General features: G+C 50.2%; 3 protein-coding genes across 3 annotated transcripts; 1 reads left to right on the top strand and 2 right to left on the bottom strand.

Moving 5' to 3' along the window:
* Positions 1-587: 587 nt before the first annotated feature.
* H6S33_006723 (uncharacterized protein) lies at positions 588-4822 on the top strand (the record flags this gene model as incomplete). Its single annotated transcript, XM_044838066.1, has 6 exons — positions 588-1962; positions 2045-2182; positions 2231-2307; positions 2361-4122; positions 4193-4294; positions 4344-4822. 6 exons carry the CDS (start codon positions 588-590, stop codon positions 4820-4822), a joined length of 3933 nt encoding a protein of 1310 aa, XP_044689541.1.
* Positions 4823-9043: 4221 nt separating this feature from the next.
* H6S33_006724 (uncharacterized protein) lies at positions 9044-9645 on the bottom strand (the record flags this gene model as incomplete). The annotated part of the gene is made up of 2 exons (XM_044838067.1): positions 9044-9363; positions 9441-9645. The coding sequence occupies 2 exons, from the start codon at positions 9643-9645 to the stop codon at positions 9044-9046; spliced, it is 525 nt and encodes a 174-aa protein (XP_044689542.1).
* A 512-nt stretch (positions 9646-10157) lies between these two features.
* H6S33_006725 (uncharacterized protein) lies at positions 10158-11434 on the bottom strand (the record flags this gene model as incomplete). The annotated part of the gene is made up of 5 exons (XM_044838068.1): positions 10158-10559; positions 10633-11086; positions 11137-11166; positions 11237-11249; positions 11335-11434. The coding sequence occupies 5 exons, from the start codon at positions 11432-11434 to the stop codon at positions 10158-10160; spliced, it is 999 nt and encodes a 332-aa protein (XP_044689543.1).
* Between the last annotated feature and the right edge of the window lie 639 nt (positions 11435-12073).

Consider the following 12073-nt stretch of genomic DNA (forward strand, 5'->3'; position numbering starts at 1 on the left):
ACCGTCCCGCCCATTTTGCTCACTGGACACCCCACTACTTGCCCGCCTGCCCGCACGCATCACTTATTTGAACATTTATTTTGGCCGCTGTGCACTGACCGCCCGCCACTATTACCACAACCTCAATCGGCACTACCCGGACCTTCGTGAGGCTCTGCTCCACCAACCACCATTTGCCGCTTACATCACCTGTCACATCTCCGCGCAGACGACCAAGCATCTCTCTCGCACATACATGCCTGTGGGTCTGAGTTGACATTGTTGCGGCTCCTCATCCCTCTCTCAATTGTTGTTGAACGGGTACCATTCCCTTTTCCTAACGCCAATCCTTCTCCCATCTACCACTCGCCTGGTAAAATCTACCCAATTCCACTGTCGTCGATCGGATCTGACTACCACTTGTAAGTCCTTCCACAGCGTTAGTTGTACCTCCCCAAGCCAAATTCAGGAGCAGAAGAGGGCAGACTTCCTGCATCTACCCGCCCCCCGCACCCATACACACCCTTCTTTTGACCCTTCACCCCACTTGCCCACTTGTCCACCCCCGGTTACGTCTTCTGTTGCCGAGCATTCTTTCCCGCCCCACCATGTCCGCTGAATGTCCCATGCGCAACATACCATCAACTACAGACATCTATCACCGAAAGTCCCTCTTGTCTTCTTCCAATAGCAAGGCAACCCACATACGCAACAAGGACGGTGCAGAACTGATTACCGTGCCTTCTAGGAAGGTGTCGAATCCCGATCCCAGATCACTCAGCAATATTAGCAACAGCAGCAGCAGCACTAGCACTAGCAACGTTATACCCACATCAACTGCTGCTACTGCTACGACCAACAACCACTCCGCCCAAATAACCAATCAGCTGTCACCCACAGTGCCCTCCGCATCTATGGATTTCCCCCACAACACTGGCTCAAACAATATCGGCGGCAAGAAGAAAAAGAAGAAGAAGGGAAAGCAGCAGCAACAGCAGCAGCAGGAACGGCAACAAGAATCAGATACACTATCTAATAACCACAGTCATACTCACGACCACGATAGTAACAATCACAAGGACCATTTACATGATGGCTATTACAACGAGGCCCGCTATAACCATGTTAATGAAAGAGTTGGCCAATATCAAAAGGATATTAAAACTAATAGACCCGATTATGACGACCATCCCTCGGAAACTATCCCGGAACTTGTTGATCCAGAGGAAGAGGGGGGATACTACAGTCAAGGATATGACGATGAGGATGATGATTCTTATACCCCACCAATTCAAGCTCCTGCGCCCCTGACCGGCAAAAAAAAGAACAAAAAGAAGAAAAAGAAGGGGGTAAATAGTACTCAGGAAGTTTACCAGAGCTCCGAAGTATCGCCTGTGAGACAGCTTGGTGGGCCCTCAAAAAAAAAAGACCGGATCTGGAATACATCGACAAATGAGGAACGTGAAAGGATCAAGGATTTTTGGCTTTCTTTGGGTGAAGAAGAACGCCGCTCTTTAGTAAAAGTAGAGAAGGAAGCGGTCTTGCGGAAAATGAAAGAACAACAGAAGCACTCCTGCTCATGTAGTGTTTGCGGAAGAAAAAGAACAGCCATTGAAGAAGAGCTGGAGGTTCTGTACGATGCATACTACGAGGAATTGGAACAGTATGCTCATCAACAACAAAACTCAAAGTACGCTGCTCAGATACCTCATAGTCACCCCCCCGGATCGTATTCTACCACCAGAATACCCCCCCCTCCGCCTCCGCCAGGTCCTCCTCCGGGCAATCATCTTATACATCTTGGGCATCATCATCACAAACATCAAGGACATCGCGTTGAGGAGATTGACGATGATGAATTTGAGGATGATGACGACGAAGATGAAGAATATGATGAGGACGATGATGTTCTGGATGAACCTTTGCCGGAGAACGATCCTCAACCTGACTTCTTCAACTTTGGGAACAGTCTCACTGTTCAAGGTGGGGTCCTCTTTGTTTTATGATAGGCATTCGAAAATATACGGAGAGAGAGTATACAGCTAACGTTCCTTACGGATATCAGGTGGCATTTTAACTGTAGCTGATGATTTGCTCAAAAACGATGGTAAAAAGTTTATTGAAATGATGGAACAACTTGCAGAGCGCCGAATGCAACGGGAAGAAGAAGCAAGTGCTGCTTCCAGTGGTCACACATCCCAGAGTATGTCGGTAGGGCAAACTCATATAAGCCATACCCATTCGCAAACAGACTATGATGATGAGGATTATGACGAAGATGACGAGGAGGATGACGGAGAGTACGATGAAGAGGAGGAGGATGAGCCCGTGGGTTACTATCATGTATTATATTACTGCCAATCAACACTGACACGATTTAGGACACCATGACTGAAGAACAGCGCATGGAAGAAGGCCGTAGGATGTTCCAAATATTTGCTGCCAGAATGTTTGAACAACGTGTTCTTACCGCCTATCGAGAAAAGGTTGCTCGGGAAAGACAGGATAAGCTTCTTGAGGAATTAGATGAAGAGGACCAGCTCCGAGCGGCACGTGAGGAGAAGAAGGCCAAAGAGAAGGAGAAGAGGAGGGAAAAGAAGAGACTGCAAAAGCTTGCCAAAGAAGATGAAAGAAAGAAGCGGGAAGCCGAAAAGGCCGAGGAGGAGGCTAAACAACGGGCGATTGAGGAAAAGAAAGCCGAAGAAGTAAGGAGACGGAAAGAGGAGCAGCGGATGAAGCGGGAAGCCGAAAAAAGGGTTCAAGAAGAAGAAAGACGCCGTAAGGAGGAGGAGAGAAAGAAGAGACTCGAAGAAGAACGAGAGAGGGATGCTGAGCGTGAAAGAAAAAGGAAAGAGAATTTGGAGAGGGAACGAAAGAGAAAGGAAGAGCTTGCAAAAAAAGCTAAGGAGGAGAAGGAGGCTAGGGAGAAGGAGGCTAGGGAGAAAAGAGAGCGCGAGGATCGTGAGCGAAAAGAAAAGGAAGCGAAAGCCAAAAAGGAAGCGCTGGAACGGGAGCGTATAAAGAAGGAGGAAGAAGCAAAGGCCAAGGCCGAGAATGCGGCAGCAGCGGCGATGGCAGCAGCTGCTGCAAAAAGACCCCCAGTCTCAATACAGACGTCCATATCCGTACCACAACATCCTCATGGAGTTTATAATAGCTCGCCCCATCTCTCTGTTGCAACACCGGCAATGCCTAAACAGTCGGTGGGAAACTCACCTGCTCGTACTCGGAATGCCTCTCAGCAAGGATCAATACAAGGATCTGTAGCTTCTTCCCCAAAGACCCCTCAAGCTGCCCCTAGAATAGGGTCTTCAGTATCCCCAAATACACCCATTCTACAACAAAACATTCCTGGTCCAATAATCCCCCCGAATAAAATATTTCAGTATCCGTCACATATGCCCACTTCACCATTACCACATCACATTGCCCCTCCGCCAGGTGTACCGCCGCTAGAGAATGCTTTTCATATGATGAACCAAATGGGAATGGGTGGCCCAAGTCCAATCCAACCGTTTCTTGCCGGAATGCCTCAAAGACAGCCTTTCGGAAACGGGATGCCGATGTATGCACCAACACAAATGCCTCTGGGTTCGAGCCCGCAATATCGGGGGTTTGCAGCCCCAAACGGTATGTCAATGCAGGGCCCCGCTCCTCTAGGAATGCGCCCAATGCAGCCACAAGGTCGTGGGATCTTTATGGGCGAGCTTGCGCCCGTCATGCAGCATCAACTCCCTCCGGGTATGCCTCTCGGCATGCCACCGGGCATGCCACCAGGTATGCCACCAGGCATGCCACCAGGATCGCCGTTCATAGGGAATCGAGTGGAACCGGTACCTATACCCGGTGTACATTCCCATACACGGGCGTTGTCAGGCTCGTTCGAACCTATTCAGCGGCCCACACCAATTCAACGCCCCTCGAGTGTAGCTCCACCTAGAAATCTAGAGGATGGGACAAATAGTGTTGATGAGCTTTCCAAGGTCATGGGTAGCCGTGCACTGCTGGAGGACGATGAAGACGACTCAATGCTGGAAGCACAATCGCCGAATCGAAGAGGGAGCAGTGTTATGGGATTTTCACCAAGACCAACTAGGGGATTACCGGCTGGATCCCCTTTATTTATAGATCCTACTATGTCTCGTAAGTTATTGATTTCATTTGGCCATTACGCTTCCTATAAACACACTAACAATCCGCATATTAATGATAGACATGGGATTTCCCCAGCCTTCATGGTCTAATCCTGCGCCATTGGGAACTCCATTGGGAAATATCTCAAACTCTCTCCCAACCTCCACTTGGTCAGGAGCAGGTATGTCCAGCATATTCACTTCATTATGCTTATATACTAATGAAGTAAGGCTGGTCTGAAACTGATGCTGCTCGAAGTACATTCAACCGCCGGCGGCCGAACAGGCATGAACAGATTCGCAGCCTCGCCACGGTCAAGTGCCGCGAGCTTGGAGGAGAGAATAGTAGCTTTGTCGAAATATCAACGCTGCATCGGGTTATTGAGCAGTCTGTGCCCGAGATGGTAGTCACCATTAAAGAGGTAATGGATGTACTTGATGTCGAAGGAGAGGCTCTGAATGGCGGTGGAAATTTTATTACCACACACGATACCAACGGAAGGACATTGGTCAAGTTCCAGGATGATGAGGAAAAGAGTGCGGATGGGAATTGTATATATCAAAACCCTGTGGCACCCATCGGACATCATAACCACCACCTTCATCCAGGGGAAATTGGGTCACCGACAGGCGGTGGCTTTACACATCCGTTTAAAGCGGCTGTAGGGCCTCCGCCTGGGATAGCCACTAACGGGTTTCCTTCTTTTTAAATCGTAGTGCAAGAAAAAGTTTCTTCTCGGATTCAGGGTTGTGTTGGGCATAGTATTTTTATTATTCTGTTCATTTCTTTAAAGGGTGCTACATCTGTATTTCACTTTACGCATTTCTTTCTGCAGAGCATGTGTTACATGCTGTATTGACGACTTGGGCGATTCGGTGAATTATGTTGGGGAATCATGGTTCAGAGGAGCATCGTATTTGCTCTAGAGCTTGTCAGGGCTACGCACCTCATAGTGCTCACATCATCACCGCTATCATTAGCTTACTTTGTTTGCGGTTCTACATATTCCTTTATAAGGATGAAATACCCACTTTTTTTTTCTCGCTTTTCTGTCTGTTGTGATTGTTGTCGTGAGGAGCTGCTAAAGAGATTCGGTGGAATCTTTAGAGATTTCGGGTGCACAGCAAATTTCTGTTCTTACTAGAATAGCTTTTTGTGAATTTAATCCATCAATAGTAGATAAATACTGCTAAGTTGTAATTTAATGCTAAACATGAAGCTTTTTTTCTGCTAATGGCTTTGACTAGACTTTAAGAATGATGCACTGAGGCAGTTACACTTCTAGGGGGTCAGACATCTTCTGGCTACATAGCTCTACTTAAGTTGAGACTTTCGTTTAGTATGTATTGGAAAGTTATTTAAACCAACATAGTCAATTCACGGTCTCATCCCCGCTTCAATCTGAGCCAATCTCTCACTTAGAATATCCATCACTGCTTTTGACCCCGCCACAAAGGGTCGGCATTTTGGTGACAGCTCGAGGGGAGTGTTCAAGACACAATTAATAGGTATAGCCGGCCGTCGATGCGGCATACAAGGCGCTCAACCTTAGTCTTGTCGGTCCTTTATATATCCCGGCCTCGAGATGTCGGCAAGGCTCTTTGAGTAAAGAGGTGTGTATGTACATGTATCGATGCTTGGTTTCATATAGGTGAGCTGGCATTTGGGTGCTTGGAGGGAAACACATACTCGAGACGCCTCAAATCAAAGCAATCTGATTGCCTCGAGGTATTATAATTCGCCATTGTGAGCCCTTTACCTTGTGGATCACCGCGGGAGAGAAATCGTCCTACGTGTGCTCGAACTATTCCCACTTGAAATTCTCGATGCTATATAGTAAATGTCAAGGTATAGAAGATACCAAGCTATAGTAAATATTATGGTGTAAATTAGAAACTATTGTACCTATATGAAACCACGAAACAGCGTAATGTAGCTTGAGATGTTCAGCGATTCTCTGTCATGGATCATCACTCGGATAGCCATGCGCACGCAACACGATGCAACCCAACTCAACAACACAGGTCCGGCTTCTTCCATATCTCTTCTCCTAGTACCAGAACATTAAACATTCCACGCCCACGCCATAAAGTGCCCCGAGATAAAACATCAAGAGTGCCGGCAGGTTAAAGCTTAAGTGAACGCCCACCCTATTGCGGAATATACAGCATGACCTCTCCTCCCACTCCTACTAGCCGATTCCCCGTCATTCCTGTTATTATTTGGGGTGCCAGTTATTTAGGCCGCGCGTACGGTTGTTGCCCAGTAGGACTGTTGCCGGTATATCCGTAGCTGACTCCCAATATGCTACATCATCTTTCCGCCCTACATTCGGGTACCGTCGGTCCAGTAACGGGTCTAGTGACACCTGGCTATACGGCATAGGCCGCATTAGCGAAGGACTTTGTGCATATCTCCCGAGCGATTCTGTTCCTCCAGGTCTCGAGGTGGTATCTCACGGATGGAACTTTTGCTGCTTGAGCACACCGGGGCCATCTACATGTAAATCTACCTGCCAGCCCGTAGTTATGTGATACCAACACACAGTCTGTGGCCATCAAGCCTGTCTCACTTCCTAGACCATCACTGGTGGTATAGGTACAAAAGAAAAGAAATACTGAGTAACAAAAGACTTATGTGATGAGTGTCATCCCTCAAGAGCGTCGCTACCATGTTGGGCATTCTCATCACTGCTTCCATCCTGGGTTGAACCAGAGATGTCATGCAACGTAGTAGAGGCTATTACCCCTCGACCACGCCACGATGTCTTCAATGGGGCTCGGGTCGTATATAAGCGGCTGGACAGCTACACAGAGCCCCCAGGACGGGTGAGGAGTTGGTATACACACAACCAAAGCCAAGGGTGCCCCAGATACCGAGGACAGCTACTCCCGCTCACAAGTATGGCCCAGAACCTAAAAGCTACAAGATGATCTCGGGGTTGGTTGTACGTCAATGTGTTTCTGCCCTTATCCGTTCTAGGGAGCCGGAAAGTTTAAATATCTGGCCCCCCTCTGGAGCCTAGACTAGCCAGAAATTCGGGCCATCCAGGAATATTATGCGTAACAAACCTAGGCTACTCAGGGAGTAGTTTTCTTTCTATTGTACTGTACTATCTATATACTTTCTCCCTTTGGGCCTATTTAGAGTGAGCGGCGTTGCCTGCATGCAGCAGCCCTTTTACGTCCTGGGTCTTTGATGGACTAGCTAATATATGGCTACCTTGGTCGGATGTATGCGGCTATGTGTCTAGACGATTTTCATGATAGAGGCCTGTAGATCGTAAAATTAGGTTCGACAGCCAGTCGGGATAATCCACTGGCAAGAGGTTCTCCTCATCGTAAGTCCGGTCATGAATTATCACTCGAATAGTACACATCCCGGTAATGCTAGATAAACTGTAAAGTCATATCGATAATTTTGTGTACTCAATCTACAAGCAGAGCTAGCTGGGTCTCCAGACTTGTGTTCGTGTACTAACTATACTACTTCTCAATCTTGTCCTTTTTCAATAGATCAGTCTGGGTAACAGCACCAACTTCACCCACTTCACCAACATCGTGAGGTGCCCTCGTTCTACCCACATCCCACGCACGTACTGGCTTGAATATATCGATATAACAGGGTATAACACTCTTGGAGTACTACTACTAACTTATCGACCATCTATCAGCTCGGAACAGCACCAGTCTAAGAAACGCACTTGCAATTGAGGTGTCTACACATAAAGATCTATGGGATACATACGCCAGCCATGCAATGATCCTATCCGCCAGCGGGGGGCCCAGCGAAGAGAGCTCGCCTCGGGAATTGCACATCAATATTAGATGGCACAAACGACGCGAAACCTCTCGCATACCGCATGGCACTAGCTAGCTACATATTCCACCCCCTTTCCAATGGATGGGTAGAACGGAGAGCCATCGCTCTGCCGGTTCATGGACAGACACGCGCGCGGCCGGCCCGTCAGTGAAGAAACGCCTAACCATCGGTGTTCACAAACGCCCAGAACTGCTTTCTACTGCAGCGGGAGGCAGGCGGCCTAGAGTAGTGGATTGGCTAATGCATGGCTGGCCATAAGAGTCTCGGAGAGCTTGCGGTTATCCTTGTGGCTGTTTCTATTCTTGGGCTGCGTGCGGTCGGCTGGCCGGCACGGATTGTGTGATACCATTCAAGAATTACACTATTAGAGAGAGCGGCCAAAGAAAGGCTGGGCGGCAACTGAAAGACGGATTATAAACGAATTCAGCATCGCATAATTGGGCTTGATAGGCCCGTAGAGTCAGCGTTAAGTCTGCCTGCCTGGGATATTGACTGAATATATGAGCCCGAGTAATGCTTATCGTCGAACAGATAAAATCAAAGCTTACTGCTTAATATTGATCTGAGATTTGACCTGTCTACAGTGGCTACGGTTGACCGTGGCGGCGGGCGGTAAAGCCAATAATCAGATCTCCAATGTTTCATGCATGAGTGGTGCAATCATAGGACATCACTCGGGAACGTATACATGTGGGTGAGTTCCTGGTGGAAATGCTACCCCCGTCACTAGTGTGGTGGCCGGGCGTGAACGATGGTTACAAATATGATAGTTGATGTCGCTACCGAAGTCACATTCTCCTTTAACTTCCTCGCCTGGAGCTAACTTACTGCTCGGCATATCCTACGAATGTTATGGCATTCCCATACGTTGCCAATGATACCTGGTTATTTGACAGGGCTTTATTCAAATATCGACATGAATTTAAACCAGCTTGGTTCTGAAGTTCTTCACTGGGCCCACTTTCCATGACTCCAGCCCACAGCAGACCATCTCACCAGCACCAGCACACTACCAGCACACACACAAACACACGTAACCTCTAAAATTCCCTTTTTTAAAAAAGCTCTATCCTCTCCTATCTACACCCCCCCCTTTCCTTTTCCCAATCTAAACCGCCCTAGTCCAGCCATGATTCCACCCCTTCATCGGCGGCGTATCCGTCGGAATCCTCATCTCGATCGGCGGCACGCCCACGCCCTTCTTCGACACGGCGATCCTAAACAGCCTCAGATCCGTCCTGCGCAGTTCCTCGCATGCCTCCTTGATCTTGTTGTACTGGCGCTCCAGCTCGCCCTCGCGCGCGCGCCGCATGTTGCGCTTGTATATCTGCCACGCCCGGTGGATGGCCCAGTGCCGCAGCATGCGCATCGTGCCGAACCGCAGCGGCCGTGGGGTGAGCGGGTGGTAGAGCGAGTAGCGGATCATGCCTGGTCACCCCCCGAGTGTGTCAGCAATGGCAGAGTGAGGGGAGGAGGGGGGTGGGGGAGAGTGGGGGGACACGGACGGACACGCAGATCTCCTTCATCCTTCCCGCCCTTCTTCCCCTTACTGCGGCCGCCGCCACCGGCCGCCATGCCGCGGACGTGCTGCTGGGCCCCCAGCGCCATTGCCAGCGCCGGGGGTGGTGCAAGTACCGGACGGCGGAGCAGGTGCTGCGCGCTAAAGTGCGGGAGCTTGAATGCTGTGAGGCCGAGTCTCGAGGATGACATGTTTGCGGGTGTGTGGTGGGTTTTTCGGTAGCAATTGAGTGGTGTCCTGTGCTGTGCGGCGGACGCGGGCGGGTAGGGTGGGGGACCTTGGTGATTATCGGAAGTGAGGTTGGAGAATCTTTAATTTGTGCCAAGATTTAAGATGGCGTGTGGGTTAGGGTTGTTTGGTGGGGGTGTGCTGGGGAGGGAGTTTTGGCCGGGTTTCCGACGCTTTGGGTTGCGAGTTGGGGCGGGAGATTGTGGGGAGAGGGCGTGCGGTGTTTGTACTTATGTGTAGGTTATGGTGGGTCAGCGTCACAGAATATGACTCGGTCATGCCCGGAGTCAAGAGATTGCCGAGTCAAGAGATCGTCGAGTGATTGAACGAGATAGCCAATATTATAGCTATTAAAAAATCGATATCTCGCTCGGATCGCTATCTTTATATACGGTATTCAAACCGCACGCCCAACGACTGCCATGCCCACTCTACAATGACGTCTAGATCTAGCTAGCTACCCATAAAAAACCGTCTACATCCCCGCACAAAGCCCCTCCACCGTCTTCCCCTCCAAGAACGCCGCACTCTTCACCAACCCCACCAAATGGCACGCCGCCGCCGCCACCACCAAAAAATGGAAAATCTGGTGGCTACTCCCCCATATGTCGAACCTACCGGGCGCCCACTTCTCGGGCACCCTCGCCGCATATAGGCCGGCGCCCGTGACATACAGCGCGCCCTCAGCCAGCATCCAGCTCAGCCCCATGCGCTCCTCCAGGTCCGCCCACCCGTACAGGCGCAGGCCGTGCAGCACGGGGACCACGCTCGAGCCGCCCATGGCCACGAACATGGCTGCGCGGAAGGGCCGCCAGGCGGGGGTGCGGAAGGAGGGCACTGTTGAGACGACCGCGCAGCCGGCGCCGAGGAGGGCAATCTACCGCGATTGTTAGTCCGTGCCGGTGGTGGAGGGGGGAGGCCCGGGGGGGGGGAGGGGGAGAAGGGAGTACCATGGACCAATACACCCACATGAGTGTCGAATCACAATAGAAGCCGTAATACACACTGGGTATGAAGCTGCCCATGATGAGGATGACGATACCGAGGTAGTCGAGCTTGTTGCCGAGCTTTGCGACCTCGTGGGAGTGGCAGGAGATGGTGTGGTAGGTGGCGGACATGCCGAGGCATGCTGCGGCGGAGAGGAGGAAGGTGCTGAAGGCGAGGAGGTTCGCGGTGGAGGGTGGGTGGTACAGCGTGTAGAGGAGGAGCGCGAGGTAGGGGATGGAGAGCGCGGGGAGGAGGTGCGAGTAGATGTTCACTGGGGAGGTTAGCCGGGTGCGGGGAGGAGGAGGAGGAGGAGGAGGAGGGGAGGGCGAGTTGGGGGCGGGCGGGAGGGAGGTACCAGTCTCGTTGTGCAGGTAGCCGAGTGAGATGAAGCATTTCTTGAATGAGAGGAATTCGGGTCTAGGCGGGTGAGTGCGGGTGCTTTAACGATATCGGGATGCTAGACAGACCTGTATCCGGAGAGGATATAATGGTTATCCCTAAGTAACAGCAGTACAGAGTCAGCCCACAGCTCCCTAGGTTCAAACAGCTACAACAAGAGCTACTCACTGCTGCCACAACGCTACACCGGTCCAAAAAACACAAAACTCAGTCAACCCATCCGATCCCATAAACACTCCAAACTTAGCTATAAATCAAGCACATACGCAGTTCGTCCCACATCACCGTAAATGCGCGCTCAATCTTCTCTTCCGCGCTCTTGACCTTCTGCGCTACTGTCTGCGGGGCTCGTTTGCGCACTGCCATTGTGATTGTATATATTGTCGTCTGTAGTCTATATGTGTTGATTCCAAGTAATGTAATATCAATGGGGGCGGATCAATGGCTCCCAATATATACATATACAGCGGGTGAATTGTGTTGGGAGCGAACCGCCAATTGTTGAACTGATCACCGCATTCTCGCATCCTCGGATTCCCTCCGCAGACACGCGCTATGGCCCCCACGTTGTTGCCAGATATGCTAGCCCGTCTCCCACGTGGTGCCGAGATTGTTAAAAAAATATTTGCCCTTTGCCCTAACTAACGGGCGGATGGAAGGAAGTGGATATGCGAGTGATGGTCTGTGACTCCAATTCTACGATGCAAAAAAAAACATGGTTGAGCGATCATTGGTGTGTCGGCATACTAGGCTGGAATGGTGGAGTTGTTACTATTCTGATCCAACCCTAACCAGAAACACAGCCAGTAGCGAATCGACTAGCTCGAGACAATAATAGTATAGTAGCCCAGAAGCGGACTGCTGCTACTATTGTAATAATTAGGAGCCTGGTGCTAGTTAAACTAAAGGCCTGAGGTTCGGGAAAGGGATCTACAGCTAAAAGATTGCTCATTCCTCGTAAATGCGTTATTACCCTGGTTTCTACCTAACAATACTAGAAGGGTA

This window comes from Morchella sextelata, assembly GCF_020137385.1.
Source record: "Morchella sextelata strain SCLS chromosome Unknown scls_21, whole genome shotgun sequence".
Classification (NCBI taxonomy): Eukaryota; Fungi; Ascomycota; class Pezizomycetes; order Pezizales; family Morchellaceae; genus Morchella; species Morchella sextelata.